Source organism: Amblyraja radiata, chromosome 13 (genome assembly GCF_010909765.2).
Source record: "Amblyraja radiata isolate CabotCenter1 chromosome 13, sAmbRad1.1.pri, whole genome shotgun sequence".
Taxonomy (NCBI): domain Eukaryota; kingdom Metazoa; phylum Chordata; class Chondrichthyes; order Rajiformes; family Rajidae; genus Amblyraja; species Amblyraja radiata.
Window position 1 is genome coordinate 48,271,429 of NC_045968.1, and position 18,912 is coordinate 48,290,340.

General features: G+C 40.1%; 1 protein-coding gene across 20 annotated transcripts in view; it reads left to right on the top strand.

Moving 5' to 3' along the window:
* Positions 1–18,912, top strand: part of mecom (MDS1 and EVI1 complex locus) — a 712,647-nt gene that overhangs the window by 593,937 nt on the left and 99,798 nt on the right. For all 20 annotated transcript variants that reach the window (XM_033031997.1, XM_033031998.1, XM_033031999.1 and 17 more), the window contains one exon: positions 1,547–1,678. In XM_033031997.1, coding sequence (XP_032887888.1) covers positions 1,547–1,678 — 132 coding nt within the window. The remainder of the gene's footprint in view (positions 1–1,546; positions 1,679–18,912) is intronic.

Sequence of the window (18,912 nt, forward strand, 5' to 3'; positions counted from 1 at the left end):
AAATGCAAATATGTTTTCGACGAAAATAATATTTCGGGGGAAGAAATGTTTTAAATGAAGTAGCTGTTTCAACTAATTGCAGCGTTTAATCATTGATGGACTCGGGATAGTTTCGATTTCCATTGTCTCGGCTCGGTTTCAAGAATGCACCTCCTCAAGTCCCTTTCCAATTGAAATGTATTATTTGTGATTTGAAAGTCTATTTTGTCGCTAATACTCTTTTTCTAAATTCCGGTGGAATACCAGAGTATTTATTTCCCTTGCCCTTGTACCTGTATCAATAGGTCCAGTCGCATGTAAACCCATTAAAACCTACTCGACACATGTACCTCCGTGAATTTCTGATCTTCGCGATTTTTTATTAAAGTGTGTGGGTGTGTTCAGTGTCAACGATAAAGACTCATTTTCACAATTAAAAGGTAGCTGTTATTGTTTGCAGTTGCCACTTATTTTAAAATGTACAATATCTCATGAAAGTTGCATGGTTTTGAAGGTTACATATTATGACCTGATTTTGTTCAATAACTATCTCACACAAGTAATGAACTGAATATTAAATTTCAAGCATTAAATGTTGCCCACTGGCCACGGGGTGGGCGGAGGCACAATAGTAAGTGGCGAGAGTTAATGTGAAGGGGTTATTGCAAACGGGTTATGTTTTTTTATTGCGTGGATGGGTGCAGTAAATCTGTAGGTGTGTTCCCTTGTGTCTTATGACACATGTATGCACAAAGATAATGTGCCATTGACAAACAACTGACTAACGTTACTGTTGACATCAAGGTTAGCATTCCCCATATAGAGTTATTGTCAAATACAATTAAAATATCTCATTCTTTTAATGTTGTATTAACTTGAGTTTCTGTATTAACCCCCTAAACCATTCAGAAACATTTTGTTCATTGCTGTTTAATCTAATCAATGTAATAATGGGGATGAGAGCAGCAGGCACAATATCAATATTTTATGCATCTTTGTGGATAGACACAGCGAAATATGTTTGTGCAGACCCACCACTATCATTGTGTTTTCATTGAATCGTGCACATTCTCCAGTTTGTGTTCAGACAATCAAACATTTGTTCAAGTGAAGTTAGTGCTGAAAGTAATCTTTGATGGAACCTTTTAAAAAAAAATCACCTCAGCTACCTAGTAGTTATAAATGGTTGATGCAGATATGAAGCCTTTGCATCATCGATGTTGATTTCTTGGGGGCAAAGAATGGGAAGGAGGTCATGACCTAGCAAAGTAAAAGTCAGAGTTATATTCCACCCTAAGGGAAAGAGTTGAATTATGATTCCTTTTCCACTCCCATCTTATCATCAGAAAATGTCCACAAAATGTTGACCTACCTCCAAAAATGCATTCAGCTAAAGGGATTATTTATAAATCTTCGCTTACAATACTGTAGCGACATGTATGTGTTTATGTGCACATGTATGAGCGAGATGTTTTTTTTCTGTAGCTATGTGGGAGGTACGGAGTTTATTTCGAGCTTCCTTTGTGACTCAGTCTATATTGATTTTATCTCAACATTTTTCTTCCAGGTTTTGGACGAGTTAGGCAATGTAAAGTTCTGCATCGATGCCAGCCAGCCTGATATAGGGAGCTGGCTCAAATACATCAGGTTCGGACGGAGCTACGATCACAACCTAGTCGCATGCCAGATAAATGATCAGGTATGTTGAAAATACTTGCTTGACTTTATCTCTTGGGGATTCAAAGGTTTGTCACCATTGAAAAGCTTAGAGGAGAACATAATATTTGAAACTGATAGCAAAGCTACTGTAGATCTTTATGTCCCGTTTGCCCTTGCGTTAAGTGGCATAAGGTAGATGTTTAATACAGATTATGCCTTTTTTCCCTCACAGGATGGCAATTATATTTATTCTTGTTGTCCTTATTGTCATCTCTTGCCTCTTTGTTGTTTTACGGCTCCTGTTTGAAAACACACAAATCATTGAAACTGCCTCCCCACCACAGAAGCTGCTCAAACCTAATTGCATGTAAATTGTCAGTGGGAAGAAACAGTAGACACTAGCAAAGCATGTAATAACCAGCCAAGTTACAGAAACTCACATTTTAAATGACACGGTTTTAAAAACTACATAAGCTACATGAATATAGTTACCTTAATAATACAAATAGAATTTATATAGTTTTCCAAAAGAAAATGGGATGAAATATAAAGAGTGCATTGTAAAGAATTTGTATTGACTTTAGTTGTATTTCTCTTAGTGCAAGTACAGGAGACTAGATCAATCCCCAATACTTATTAATAATCCTGTCCGCATATTTTATGTTTAGATCTGTTACTTAGTCATTTATTATCAAAATGTGACACTGTAGTTGACACGCAGTGGCAGCACAGTCAAGTTTCGTCCCCATGTGCAGAGCTATGCAGGAAATGTGTACACAACTCATTACAGGACAAGTATTTTGAATCTTTGTAAATTACAGAATCAGGACTCAATGGCTATTAGCAAGAATATGAGAGATGGGAGAGTAGGATTCAGTGGCAGGTGCTTATACCAACGTTTTTAGATAAATTAGATTTCAGATAGGATAATAAATGGAAAGTGTTGCTCTATTAAAGTTAGAAGGAAGCAGAGGGTGATGGTGGAAGGTTGCTCCTCGGACTGGAGGCCTGTGACTAGTGGTGTGCCTCAGGGTTCTTCGGTGATGGGCCCATTACTATTTGTCATCTACATCAATTATTTAGATTAGAACATACAGGGCAGGATTAGCAATGGTGTTGAAGATACAAAAGTAAGTGGTTTTGCAGATAGTGAAGATGGTTGTGACAGATTGCAGCAGGATCTGGATCAATTGGCCAGGCGGGCGGAGGAATGGTTGATGGAATTTAATACAGAGAAGTGTGAGGTGTTGCATTTTGGGACGTCGAACAAGGGCAGGACCTGCACTGTAAATGGTAGGCCTCTGGGTAGTGTTGTAGAGCAGAGGGATCTAGGAGTACAGGTGTATGGTTCCTTGAAGGTCGAGTCGCAGGTAGATAAGGTGTTCAAAAAGGCTTTTGGCACATTGGCCTTCATCAGTCATATTACTGAGTATAGAAGTTGTGAGGTCATTTTGCAGTAAGACGTTGGTAAGACCGCATTTAGAATATTGTGTTCAGTTCTAGGCACCATGTTATAGGAAATATATTGTCAAACTTGAAAGGGTTCAGAAAAGATTTACGAGGATGTTGCCAGGACTAGAGGGTGTGAACTATAGGGAGAGGTTGAGTAGGCTGGGTCTCTATTCCTTGGAGCACAGGAGGATGGGAAGTAATCTTATAGAGGTGTACAAAATCATGAGAATAGATCAGGTAAATGCACAGAGTCTCTTGCCCAAAATAGGGAAATCGAGGACCAGAGGACATAGGTTCATGGTGAAGGGGAAAATATTTAATATGAATCCAAGGAGTAACCTTTTTCACACAAAGGGTGGTGGGTATATGGAACAAGTTGCCAGAGGAGGTAGTTGAGGCTGGGTTTATCTCATCATTTAAAAAACAGTTGGACAGATACATGGATAGGAGAGGTTTGGAGGGATATGGACCAAGCGCAGGCAGGTGGGACTAGTGTAGCTGGGACAATGTTGGCTGGTGTCGGCAAGTTTGGCCGAAGGGCCTGTTTCCACACTGTATATTTCTATGAATGTGACTAAGAGCATTTTAATTTATGAGTGAAGATTTAATCGGCAACAGCTTAGGTTATGGATGGACTTGGATGTGGAACTGGGCTGCAGTTGCAGTAGAGTTGAAGTGGGAACAAAAGCTTGAACAGTTTACTTCAGCCTGAGGCATCAATAGGAAGGGGATGTGTTGGTGAGGAGGTTACTGGGTGTGTGACATATGGTAATGATGAGGCTTCACTAAAGGAAATGCTGGTTCAAATAATTGTGTTCAAAAGGGAACTGCAGATGCTGGAATATCGAAGGTACACAAAATTGCTGGGGAAACTCAGCGGGTGCAGCAGCATCTATGGAGCGAAGGAAATAGGCGACGTTTCGGGCCGAAACCCTTCTTCAGACCCTGGTTCAAATAAGCCTGGGTTGAGGAAATCACCTTAAGTGCAAAGACCCAGTGAAAAGATAGAGAGGTCAAGGACAAATAGAATATAGTCACAAAATGCTGGAGTAACTCAGCAGGTCAGGCAGTATCTCTGGAGAACCCAAAACGTCACCTATTCTTTTTCTCCAGAGATGCTGCCTGACCAGCTGAGTTACACCAGCATTTTGGGTCTATCTTTGATATAAACCAGTCTCTGCAGTTCCTTCCTTTACAACAAATAGAATATAGTTTAGTTTAGAGATACAGCATGGAAACAGGCCCTTTGGCCCACCCTGTCCACATCAACCATCAATCATCCATACACTAGCTCCATGTCCTGCACGCTAGTGGCTATTTATAGAAACCAAATAACCTACAAATCTGTTCATCTGTACTGTACCTGTACACAAAAATATATGCAGAGCTCATATTGAAACAAATCTATCATGCAATACTGTCACCAAAGGGCTGCATGTTAAGAGTCCAGAGTGTTTCATTGTCATATGTCTTAGACAGAATGATAAAATCCTTACTTACAGCACAACGGAAAATGTAAGATGGTATCCTGTAAACAACATAATAAACAACCAAAAAATTTCTATATATAAATATATATAGATTTTTTTTCATTTAGTATATTGTATATACACATACTTACAAGTATACACATAAAACAAACTAACTAACAATAACAGTGCAAAAAGACAAAACCATTGCCCCCAAGACTATGTTGTTCAGAGCTTATTTAGAGATTGTAGTGTTTAATAGCATGATGGCAGTAGGGATGATTGGATAGAAGAGGGGAACTGCAAAAGATGTGGCTGTACAAAGGTGACAAGTGAAATTATTGGTTGAGGCAGTTTGTGTGCATTTGATGAATAAAGGTGGATATAATTGAGACGGGTCTCTCCCGTGGAATAAGGCAACATGGACAATGTCAAAGAAATCACCATTCGTGACTTTACCCTTCTCTTTGATGTAGCAGGTGGATTAAATTCCAATCATCATTTCCTTGGGCAAGTAGACAAGGATGTAGAAAGGGAAATAGATGTAGGAGATGATAACAAACCAAGATATTGCAGATCTAGAAACCCGTAGGCAAACAGAAAAACATGAAAATACTCATCAGGTCAGGCAGCATCTGTGGTGAAAGAAAGAGAGTTAGCATTTCAGTTTTGCAAGCTGAGGTGGGTGGAGAGCAGAATTGATCAGAAAAGGTTGATAATATTGTCAAAATATAACTGCTCCTTGCATGCAAAGATGGAAAAGAAAAGGCTATCACAGTTTCTTAGGTTTCAATATGTGTAAAGCCATTTTGCTTGGCGTTGTTCTTCATCCAGTAGAAGGAGTTAACAATAGATTCACAACATATCATAAAGGGATATCTTCTGCTCAGGGTTACCTCAGTGATGCCTTTGAAAGGGAGGAGGGACCATACCGAAGAAAGGTGAAGTTTTCTGAATGCAAAATATACTGATGTAGATATGAAAAGTCTATAATAAAATCAGAAACCTCTACAAATACGTAGCAAGTCACGGACAAGGCCTGGTTTACTGTACTAACCAGAATGATTCACCTAGGAGGGGGCTAGATGCCAAAACTAGGCGGGCAGGTAAATGGGAATGGGTGACAGAGTAAGAGATCAGTCCTGCAATTAAGATAACGTTGGAATAGATGATACAAAGTCAGCAAACCAGACGTTTAAAGAGATGTGAAGAAGTTCAGCAGTACAACTGAAGAAAATATTAGATAATAACAAATATCACTGGCAAAATAAACAGAAGATTTTGAAGTTTATGTATAAAGAACTGACCCAATTACAAAAGCAACAATTGAATTATAGTCAATACCACAGCCGGGAACCATTCATCTATTAGAATGCTTTATTTGTTTTTCATTGGGTGGGATTATATTGAAAATTGGGTTTAGGAATGATTAAAACATTTTTTTTTAAATTTAGCTGCATTACACTAAATATTTCTATCCCCTCAACCTGTTCATTGTGAGATCTGCTTGTTCTTATTCTGATTAGTTTTCTTTCTAAACTGTTGATTTTATTTTATTACGGTAATGTAATTATTGATGGGCTTGTTGGTAAATCAAGTTAAGTACAGAGTGATGGTAGGGCCTGATGGATGGATGGCCGAAACTGACCTGAAATTGATCACTGAGGCAGCGGCAGAATCTGAGAGTAGATAATAATATTGTTGCAAAGCTGAGCTTTGGTTTCCTAATCATGTCTTTTTTCCAGATGAGGATAATAATCTTCTTGTGCCAATGGATAATTTTTTGTACCTTTTTGTTAAGTAGTAGAATATGTTACCACATTCAATGTATATAAGTTATGCAATGAAATTGCATTATATGATGATTACATAGGCTAACCATTACATGAAAACAGTAGACAAAAGAATTTCATTCAAAAGTCTACAGGCATTTGTATGTTAATATAGCACAGTATGGCTTCACGCTTTATGGAGAGAGTCTTGACATTTGCTCTCTTTTTTTAAGTGGGAATTTTGCAATGATTCCTATTAATTCTGACAACGAGTCTTTATTCTAAGCAGTTTATTAATAAACAGAAGCTTTGAAATTACCATGTCTAAATAGTAGCATAAGAATGGTTAATTTGTTGGTATTGAATTCCACTGTTTCATACTCTAATGAAAATGGTAATCTGTTAATTCTAAGTGGGTTATATAAATAGCAGTCAAGGGAATTTCATATGAATCCCTTAAGCATTCTTATGCTAATATTTGCACAATGTATTTCCAGGCCAGAGATCTCACACATACAAGCACAAAACACATGCTTAGGCCCTTGGCTGCTCAGAGAGGGTTTCCATTTGATTCAATGTGTTCTCCCAACAAAAAATAAGCCACAGCATAGCAAAAGATTGCACAATTTTAAGCACTGTTCCGTTAGATCAAATCAAGTTTCTGCAATATTTTAGCCTAGTTTAAAACAAAAAATCATGATGGAATTTGTCGCTGCTCATAAAAGCGGGCAAATTCTAGATTCAGATTATTCACCATAACATTTTTTTGTAGTTTAGAGATACAGTGTGCAAACTGGCCCATCGGCCAACTGAGTCTGCACTGACCACAATCTGTACACTATCACTACCCGACACACCAGAGGCAATTTCCAATTTTTACCAAAACCAATTGACCTACAAACCTGTACGTCTTTGGAATGTGGGAGGAATCGGAGCACCTGGAGACAACCCACGCGGGTCACAGGGAGAATGTACAAACTCCGTACAGACAGCACCCGCAGTCAGGATCGAACCCGGTTCTCTGGCGCTGTAAGGCAGCAACAACCACTGCACCCCTGTGGGTTATCAAGGTAGATCTTAAAATGAAGTATCTGTTAATAACGTGCAAGAATAACATTTTGAAAGCTTTTGAATGTACATAAATATATATTTAAGTATATTCTTTGCGCAAAGAAACTGGCAATTGATTCTGTATAGTTTTTAAAGTATGTTCTGCACTTTGAAGCCAGGTTCCTTGCATATAGTGAGTGAGACAATCTAATTAAAAACACAAAGTGCTGGAGGAACTCAGTGGGTCAGGCAGCATCTGTGGAATGGGTGGACTGGGTGACTGCTGAGTTCCTCCAGTACTTTATGTTTTGCTCAAGATTACAGCATCCGCAATCCTTGGTGACCTATTGAAAACACTTCCTTCTATGATTGGACCCATTTTCAGCTGTAGTAATCAAAATCATAAATATATTAAATAATGCCTTTGGAGCATCATAAAATGTTGCTAAATTGTCCTGGTTCATGGTAGATATGCAATATCCAGTGATATGCAAATTGGTTTGTGGGACCTTGTGGGAAAATAAATCCAAAGTTAGACACAAAATGCTGGAGAGTAACTCACTGTGACAGGCAGCATCTCTGGGGAGAAGGAATGGGTGACGTTTCTGTCTGAAGAAGGGCCTTGACCCGAAAAGTCACCCATTCCTTCTCTCCAGAGATGCTGCCTGTCCCACTGAGTTACTCTCCAGCATTTTGTGTCCATCTTTGGTTTAAACCAGCATCTGCAGTTCCTTCCTACACAAATACAAAGTGTGTTGGTTTTGGGTGCAGCATGTGGGACCACCAAATGCACCAGTTGCAGAAATTCCCTAACCTGAAGCATGTTAGATGTGATTGGTCACTACAATTCATTAAACATCTGATTCACTTTATTTAGAGAGGATTTTTTTTCATTGATACATTCATCATCTACTATTTTAGTACAGTGTTACAGCACAGACACATGCCCTTCAGCCCAACTTGTCCATGCCAACCTAGATGCCCCATATGCTTGTGTCCACATTCTACAAAATATTTTCTACCCATGTTCCTGTCCAAGTGTATTTTAAATGCTGTTATATTACCTGCCTCATATGCCTCTTCTGCAGCTCGTTCCATATACCCATCACCCTCTGAGTTAAAAAAAGTCACCCCTCGGGTTCCTATTAAATCTTAGATACAAGGGACTGCAGATGCTGGTTTACACAAAGAGACACAAAGTGCTGGAGTAACTCAGCAGGTCAGGCAGCATTTGTGAAGAACATTGATAGGTGAAATTTCAGTTAGGAACTTTTCTTCAGATCTTCAGACTGAAGAAGGGCCCCGACCCAATACGTCGCCTATTCATTCCACTTTGAATCCTATTAAAACCCCAATGTCCTCTGGTTCTTGATTACGTAATTCCGAATAAAAGATTCCGCACATTCACCCCATCTATTCCCCTCATGCTTTTATGCACCTCGATAAGTTCACACCTCAGCCTCCTGTGTTTTGCGTAAAAAATGCTGGCCTGCCCAACCTCTCCCTATAGCTAAGGTCCTCGAGTCCTGGCAACATCCACATAGAGATTAACATCTTTGATGCAGTGGACAAAGTAATTCCATAAGGGGAAATCCATAAAAGCATGATAATTCTCCACAAGTATAGCCAACAAAAATATAGCCATTTTCATGTCCGCAATGTGTTTAGTAAAAAAGAAGTTGAAGTCTCATCAGTTTTTGTAGCAACAGATAAGGATGTCCCTTTTTCCTGTTTCTCATACTTTAATGATGATTGTTACTTAGTCAGTCAATTACTTTACCAGCCGTTACCAGTTCTTTGGAATCACGCATGACTAATTATTTTATTGTCACAGACCTAACACTGCAGCTGAGCGAGCGGACTGTCCTCCAGACAGCTATGATCTTGTTTGCATTGCTTAACTGTTATCTTGAATTCCGTTTGGGAGTGGTCAGGAAAAACAGCTTATTCACACCTTTCTGACATTCTGCTAATGATGTGCACTGGGGAATTGCTGACAAGATAAAATACACTTACAGAGATGTCTGCTAAGGTCCGGGCAGGCTCATTTTATTGTTTAATCTTTGGAATAGCACAAATTAGCCAAACCCTCATGTCGAATTTTACACCAATTTACTTAAAAGGAGGTTACAAGTCAAGGAAAATATAACCTATACTTTAATGGTTTACACATATTTTTCTTCTACTTTTAACTATACATACTGTTTCTTATTCTTTATTCTTTAATCCAAGCCTTATTCTTTAATCCAAGTATTATCAATGTATTGGCTGGAACAATGATGCTGGGCCACATTTTGCAATACTCAGCTATTCCACGTGTGACTCCTTTTGACCTTAGACCTTTGACCTTTGCTGTTAAATTGACCGAATATCTGACTCATCAACTCCTAGATGAGTGGCAAGCCAATGCATCTATTGGTTAGCAAAAATCCTAAATCTTCCTATAAGGAATTGTCTTATCAGTTTTTTAGCTACTTACCTGGAGTAAACACTAACATATAATCTTGCTTTTCTATTCAGTTCCGAGCATGTACTTGAACAACTGGTCCATTTTCAAATTTGCCCCCTTGAAGTTACAAACTATTGCTCAAATATGTTTCGGTCTTACCTTTGCCTTGCCTTTTTAGTTTAGTTTAGAGATACAGCATGGAAACAGGCCCTTCAGCCCACCGAGTCTGCGCCGACCTGCAATCCCCGCATACTGACACTTTCCTACACACACAGCTTCCTTGGTCATCCACACATTTATCTCCTCCCGCCTAGATTACTGCAACTCTCTTTACACTGGCAATCTTCCCTGTCCCGCCTGCAACTGGTCCAAAACGCCGCAGCGAGACTCCTGACGGGCACCCGAAAAAGGGACCACATCACCCCGATCCTGGCCTCTCTCCACTGGCTCCCTGTGCGGTTCCGTATATATTTCAAGACCCTCCTCTATGTCTACAAAGCCCTCAATGGGCTTACCCCCTCCTACATTAAAAGTCTTCTCACCCACCACTCCACCTCCAGGTCCCTCAGATCGGCCGACTTGGGGCTGCTGAATATCCCGTGGTCTAGGCATAAGCTTAGGGGCGACCGCGCCTTTGCGGTTGCAGCTCCTAGACTGTGGAACAGCATCCCCCTTCCCATCAGAACTGCCCCCTCCATCGACTCCTTTAATCAAGACTAAAATCTTATCTATACTCCCAAGCCTTTCCTGACGTCCACTGAGCGAGGGCTATATGTATATGTGTATGTAGTTTGTTTGTTTATACTATTCTTATAACAAATGTAAAGCACTTTGGCCAACGAGAGTTGTTTTTTAAATGTGCTATATAAATAAATGTGACTATGATGTGACTAGGAACAATTTACAATTTTACTAAGCCAATTAGCCTACAAACCTGTACGTATTTGGAGTGTGGGAGGAAACCGGAGCATCCAGGGAAAACCCACGCTGTCACAGGGAGAACGTACAAACTCTCTACAGACAGCACCCGTAGTCAGGATCAAACCCGGGTCTCTGGCGCCTTAAGGAAGCAACTCTACCGATGCGCCACCGTGCCACTCCTTGACCAAGGAAGCTGTGTTTTCTTTGCTATGTTGTTCTCACTGCCAAGACCATTGAGATAATCCAGAACTGGCAGAATTGATTCCTCATTACACAGGGTTAAACGCATTCATGGTACATGGTCTCTTTCAACTATTTGCACTGTTCCTCGCCAATCAATTTTGTTTACACCTTGCGGTCCACATTCCACTTACTCGATGTAGATGGGGTGGGGAAATCTACATCAGCGTTACATTCTTATCCTCTTTCTCTTAGTGATGCTTGTTCCTGCCCTAAACTCTGCTCTCAATTATCAAAGGCTAACCTTCGGCCATCTTCACTGAAATGTGCCTCCACGACAGGTGATACTTTGCTTCAGGACTGGATATGAAGAAGTGCCCTGACACAAAATGCCACCTGTCCACTGCATCCTCAGATGCTACTCAACCCGCTGAGTTCCTCCAGTAAATTGCTGAAGTTTCTAGTATCAACAATTCCTTAGTCTTCCCGATACCTTAATTTCTTTCCTGTATCCAAGGTCTCTTCCTTTTAAAAAATAATTCTGGTGTTTTAGGCACAAAAAATACAGTACATGTGAAGAATGTTGTTTATCTAATTGCCAAGACATGGGCAGAACATAGATGAGTAGGAAGGAACTGCAGATGCTGGTTTATACTAAAGATAGACACAAAGTGCTGGAGTAACTCAGCGGGTCAGGCAGCATCTCTGGAGAAAAAGGATGGGTGACTTTTCAGATAGGAAGCAAATATGAGATCTATGGTGGTGTAATTCATAACTGACCACAGTGGTGAGGCAGTAGAGTTGCTACTTTACAGCGCCAGAGACCCAGGTTCAATCCTGACTACCGGTGCTGTCTGTATGGAGGTTTACGTTCTTGCCGTGACCACGTGGGTTTTCCCAGGATGCTCCAGTTTCCTCCCATACTTCAAAGACGTGTGGGTTTGTAAGTTAATTGGCTTCAGAAAAAACTGTAAATTGTACCTAGTGTGTAGGATAGTGCTAGTATGCTGGTGTAGTGCACTGGTTGCAGGGTGGCACAGACACAGTGGGCCAAAGGGCCCGTTTTTTAAAATAAGTAAATCAGGTATGATTTAAAAAAAACTAACAGAAGAGTTTTATCTTCCCAATCCAATTTCTAGGCAACCATGTCATAACAAATCAGTGTGTTTATTAAGACACAGTTACCAAGAAATTGGATTGGAAAAAGCCTCAGAAGCCTCGCATATTCCTTCAGTATTCCAATTGTGATTTTAAATTTATAACTTGTGAGTGATTGATTTACAATCCAAAGCGTCCCATGCCATTCAACATAATTATTAGTTTACTTTCATTTAATTTAGTTTAGTTTAGTTTAGAGATACAGAGGAGAAACAGGCCCTTCAGCCCACTGAAGTACACAGCAACCAATGTTCCCCACACATTAGCACTACCCTACACACACTAGGGACAATTTTACTTTTATACAAAGCTAATTAACCTACAAACCTGTACGTTTTTGGAGAGAGGGTGAAAACCGAAGATCTCTGAGGAAACCCACGCAGGTCAAGGGGAGAATGTACAAACTCTGTAAAGTCAAGCACCCGTAGTCAAGATCAAACCCGCGTCTCTGGCACTGTACGGCATTAGCTCAACTGCTATGCCACCGTGCCGCCCTTAGATCTCATAATTTTTGTGGTAAATGACATAAATCAACATTTCCCTCTGTATCTTCACACCTTTAATTATTCCTTGAATGCTGTATTCATATTCACTGTAGCGTTTACAAGTAAAATAGTTGATGTTCTGACTGGCATGACAAGCCACGCACTTGTGGATATGCCCCACTGCCAAATGAGGCGATACTGTTAACCAGCACATTGCTGTTAGTGATGCTGTGCCTTCTGTGACTTCAGGCCCCATTCAATAAAGCAGTTTGGTTTGCTCTACGTTTGGTGTGCCGTACATAGAAACATAGAAAATAGGTGCAGGAGGAGGCCATTCGGCCCTTTCAACCATTCAATATTGATCATGGCTGATCATCCAAAATTAGTACCCCATTCCTGTTTCCCCCCCATATCCCTTGCATCCGTTAGCCCTAAGAGCTACAGTATATCTAACTCTCTCTTGAAAACATCCAGTGAATTGGCCTCCACTGCCTTCTGTGGCAGAGAATTCAACAGATTCACAACTGGGTGAAAAAGCTTTTCCTCATCTCATTCCTAAGTGGCCTACCCGTCATTCTTAAACTGCGATATTTTGGGTCATGACCCTTAAGGTCTTGAGCCAAAACGTCACCCATTCCTTCTCTCCAGAGATGCTGCCTGTCCCGCTGAGTTACTCCAGCATTTTGTGTCTATCTTTCATTTTCATCAATGTCGCAATCCATATTAAGATTACTCAATTTAATAAATAACATCCTATTTATTAATGATTAATAATGTATACATTGGGCACAGGAGAAGGGAAATAAAGGTAATCTGGTCCTGTTAATTATGTTGATCACCAGTTGCGAGACCATTCTTTGTTAAAGTACACAGGTTTGTACATTATTGATTAGCGGGACATCCACTGTAATTAATAACAAACATTGGAGGAATCAATAAGGTAAGATTCATATTGCAGCCTTTGAGGATTATGCACAGCAATTACGTTTTGATTAAGAATTTTTACATTTAAATCTTTGTTTTGAAGTAATGACATTTCAGTTCATGGTTAGTCTGTTTCACACAGACAAACTGCATTGCATAGTTAGCAAGTGCTGAGTTTGTTGATAATGGGTAGAGTTGAATATTCATAGAATTACACTGAACATAAACACAGAAGAAACCATTCAGTCTAGCCTGTCTGTATCAGTTTTAATTGACCACCTAAGATGGACATAAAATGCTGGAGTGTGTAGGAATGAACTGCAGGTGGTGGTTTAGACCGAAGATAGATACAAAATGCTGTAGTAACTCAATGGGTCAGACAGCATCTCTGGAGAAAAGGAACAGGTGACGTTTTGGGTCGGAACCCTTCTTCACCCAAAACATAATCTGTTCCTTTACTCCTGAGAAGCTGCCTGACCCGCTAGTTGCTACAGCGCCTTGAGTATTAGAAAGGCGCTATATAAATCCCATCCATTATTATTATTATTACAGCATTTTATGTCTATCTTCGGTTTGAACCACCATCTGCAGTTCGTTCCTACACTAACGGTCCACCAGATTGTCAGGAGATTCATGACTTAGACCCAACAACAGCGAAGAACTAGAGATACATTAGCATGACTGGATGGTCTGTGAGTTGAGGGGTACCTAAGATCTCTTTAGCTTTAGGTTTTGGCTTCAGATTTATTATTGTCATATGTATAGGTACAGTGAAAAGCTTTATTTTGTGTGCTGTCCAAACAGATCAGATATATCATACATAAATGCAATCAAGTCAAACTCAAGTACAATAAATGGCTCAAAGTGGAAGGTATGGAGTGCAGCACATAGTTCTCAGCATTGTTGCGCATCAGTTATATGGACAAAGTCCAATGTCCACATTGGGGCAGAGGTGAATTGGACAGTGCCCTAGCAAATGGAAGGACTGTTCAGAAGCCTGATAACAGAAGGGAAGAAGCTGTTCCTGAGTCTGTGGTACACACTTTCAAGCTTCTGTGCCTTCTGTCATATGGCAGCAGGGAGAAGAAGGAATGGTTAGGGTGGGACAAGTCTTTGATTATGTTGGCTCTTCTTCCAAGACACCGTGAAGGGTAGATGGAGTCAATGGTGGGAAGTCTGGTCCGTGTGATGGATGGACACGTAGCAAGAAGAACAATGATTCTGTAAATAAATTAAGCTGGTTTTACTGAACAACTTGATGTTACAAACTTTTATTATTCCTTTCAAAAAATTACAATTGATATTTGCATCAGTGAAGTCCACCTTACAGTAATTGTTGACCAGTTAATTTTAAAGTACTTTTCAGATGTGATGCTCAGATTTTAAAATTGTGATGGTTGGCTAGATAATCCCAAACTCAGATTGGCCTCAGTGTGATGATGATGTTATGAATGGGCTCAGAGCATAGAATCAACCCCAGGGCAAGGTGCTGAAAGGAAGGTATTTGTTGCTGTAAATATAACAATATTTTCATTCCTTTATAAAGTTTGACAAATATATTTGCAGCGTGAACAGTCCAAAGCAGAGAGGAAAATGAGCCGATATCTTCTTGGGAAGATTATTTAAAATGACAGACTGTGAAATACCTTGTGACAGACGTTGTGAAATTTGTATCCATGACCTCTTGGACACTTTTAAAAATATTTAGTTAGGGTTCTGATTGGTGTCATTACTTGTTTTAAATGCTTATGGAAGCAAATATTTTTAGTTATTGAAAGCTAATCAAGAGTATTAACACGGGCATCCCAGGGTGAAAAATTGTCAATTTAACTCCACGGCAACTTTTGTACAACATCGTTAAGAAAACACCCAGACTACTGTGTTCACTGATTTTGTGATCAGCAACCTTTTATTTTAATTTCAGGGTCTAGTGCTGAGATGAAGTGTCCCCAACAGTGAACTTTGTGGGAAGGATTAGGAATCTTGACAGCTCATTTGTAAAATAGTTTTGCGGTACAATGATCATATAAAATGTCAAAGCAGTTCAGATGAAAATCTCATCTAATTCAAGTTACCCAACAGGTCCACAGGGCTGATCCAAATCGCAAAATAGGTGGTTGAAGGGCGAGTTGCTAAAATATGAATGGCCCCTTGTTGATTCTGTCCTTATGTGACTGAGTGGGCAAATTGCACTGATTTTTCTAATGGTTAACCCTCTGTTTCCCTCATACCCTCCCTCCACTTCATCAATTGCCAACTGTGACTAAAAACTTATTTCCTTGTTTTCTTTCTTCTGTGGGAGAACACATATGTGAGTGAATGGTAAATCTGTGAGGAAAAGTGACGAGAATTGTGTCCCTTCATTTTAGATGTACAGGTGATACCACAGCTGTAAACACTGTGGGAAACACGAACTCAGGCAGAATAATGAAGTATGTGCGAGAGTTGCAGAGTAATTATAATGGCTGATGCCAAGAGATACAGAAGGAATGCTGAAAGAAAACCAGCAATGGAATATTTAATAGTTGATTATAACAGACTGAACACTAGTCATTTTTGACTGGAGGGAGTTTGTTGAAGTACCTGGCTGTTGAGGAACTGACTCAAGTGCCCCTGGCAGTTTCTGTTTCTCTACCTCTTCCATCTGGGGCAAAGAAATGGCAAAGTAATGAATAAGCACCACTCGTCACCCACTGAACAACTTCTTTGTGCGAGGACAGTCTTTCAGTATCAAGAGTGAAACAGAGACACTCGATCAGTGGTGATTGTTAGCCTTTAATTATAATTACATGAGCTTGCCTGCTAAATTCAACACCGCTCAGCCGTGCCTTAAAGTAGCGGGGTGCGGCAACTAGTGAGAACTCTTGCTTGGTAAGGTTGAGCCTCGAGTAGATTTATGTTACCAAGTGTCCTGCTGGAATAAGGCCAGGAGTAAGCCTCTTGTATGCACTTATACACACAGACAGCTGCAAGTAGGAGGTCTTCAGATAAGGCTTGGAACTATTTGATAGTTATCTTGGGGTAATGTGGAGCTGCATTATTTCTCTGCAGCTGTGAGGTGATAAAAGCAAGCGATGGCACTTTGTGTGAGTCTCAGATTGGATGTTAGCTTTCAATCTGATTTTAGTCACCTATGTCTTGCTTTTGAAAAGGAGCAATCTCTCCCTGATACAGCACAGAAAGCTTTATTATGAATGTAGGACAAAGGCAGAATAGGACCCTTTTGTACTCCAGAATAAACACTGGTCTCCTTACCTACCTTTCACACCTCCAGTTTTAAAGAAAAATAGAATCAAAGAAAAGTTTTAGTTCTGACTGGAAGCCTAGCAACCATCTTTCAATGCAAACAAAGTGATAAATCCTGTCTTTTTTTTCCATGTAAATCACTTGATATTTTCTGTTTGCATTCCACGATCGCATTCTTTTTAATTAAATTCAATTCAGATCAATTTTTTGTTGTTTGGCTTTTCTCTGTTGTTTGGCTGAGCTGTTTGCAACTGAGTAACAGCTATGGGAACATGAAATAGGAATAAAATCCTCTGCCGGTCAGTCAGCATTTACAGAGAGAGAACGGAAACAAGATTTGAATCCAACATTCATGATTGTACTAATTGATATCTCGTTGCCTACAAATCTATAAGCACAGCTTTCGTTTAATTAAAGTGGACAGAAAATGCTGGATTAACTCAGCGGGGCAGGCAGCATCTCTGGAGAGAAGGAATGGGTGATGTTTTGGGTCGAGACCCTTCTTCAGATGAAGTTTAATGGTCAATTTTAGTATAGTTTATTGAACTGAAATGTCTCTCAGATTGCTGAAATACTGTGGTTGCCATGTTGATTTAATTCTGATTGTAACAGCATATTGTGTTCCTGGTTAGTAAGTATGAAGTCAATGGAGAGGTTTCTATGTTTCTATGTATCCCAGGGGAAATGCATTAGAGTTTGCTGATACCATATTATCCATTTCACAACTTCAGCAGAATAAAATGGTCATTTAATCCTTTCTCCAACACCAGAGGTTAACTTTTTTTTAGAACCTCTACCCCCTCCAAACTTGGAAGAACACAAAGATGGATTGGGGTGGGGGGGGGGGGGGGGGGGGGGGGATGAAATATGGTTCAGCTAAAGCATTCCAAATCTGATTGATGGCTTGAGCAAAACAAAGCGCTGGAGAATTCAGCGTGTCAGGCAGCATCTGTGGAGGCAATGGATGGGCGACGTTTCTCATCAGGACTGACTGGTGGCTTGTTCCAGTAACAGGCAGCAAGGTTACTCGTCACAGGGTCCTCCTAACTGAGTATTGAGCCAGTGGCATAATCGGGACCCATTCTACATCCCACTCTGAGATGCTGGCTGGAAGGGGTAACCTCCCTGTCACTAATTGTTTCGTTTCCCGGAACTTGCCGTCATTGAATAGTTCTATTAACTGGATGCTGCATTGTTCTGCTGGCTGGAGACTGTAATCATTGTAATGTCCCACGTACCGGTGACCACACTGACCACTTGCATTAATTTGCTATTGTAACATGACATACTTGCTGGTTTCAATGGAGACTCGCATAACTCGTCATTTTTTAAAAAAAGAAACAAAATTTCTATAGATTTCGTAATGCCTCCTTTAGTCTTGGTGTCTCCATTGGCACCTGGTCTGAATCAGACCTTTCACATTTCAGTCTCCTTCCTTTGGGAAGCAATTGTTTGGCTTGGTGACAGTTTTATGACAATTGTTACATTGTCTCTCCACCTAGGAAAAGCACTCCGATTAAAGATGTCACAGCCGAACAATATGCAATTCATCAAATAATAATGAATGCATGATAATCCCACAGCCCTTTCCCCCCCATCTCATGATATGGTAATTATAAACACTGATTATTCAGAGGAACAATGTTGGGAACTTCTCCTCACATTGCCTAACAGCGCTATCCTGTTTTTAGGATCTAGCAGACGTAAGATAAACCTCGACCTGATCCAAGGATAATTGTATCCAAGCATAAAATTCCAGTGCAGCAAACCACATCCCATACACTCCCATTGTAAGGACTCCTGAATCCAAGCAAAACATTTCATTGCAAAATCTGAGCACAACCTTTTCACAGTTCTCAAAAAGTTCGTATTTTATTAATACCAAATACAACACACTTAACACCAGGGTGGCAGTGGTAGAGTTACTGCCTTACAGTGCCAGAGACCCAGGTTCAATCCTAACTACAGATGCTTGTCTGTACAGAGATTGTACATTCTCCCTGTGACCACATGGGTTTTCTCTGGGTGCTCCAGTTTCCTCCCACACTCCAAAGATGTATGGTTGTAAGCAAATTGGCTTGGTATAATCGGTATAATTAGTATAATATAAAAATTGTCCCTAGTGTGTGTGTGTGTGTAGGATAGTGTTAATGTGCGGGGATAGCTGG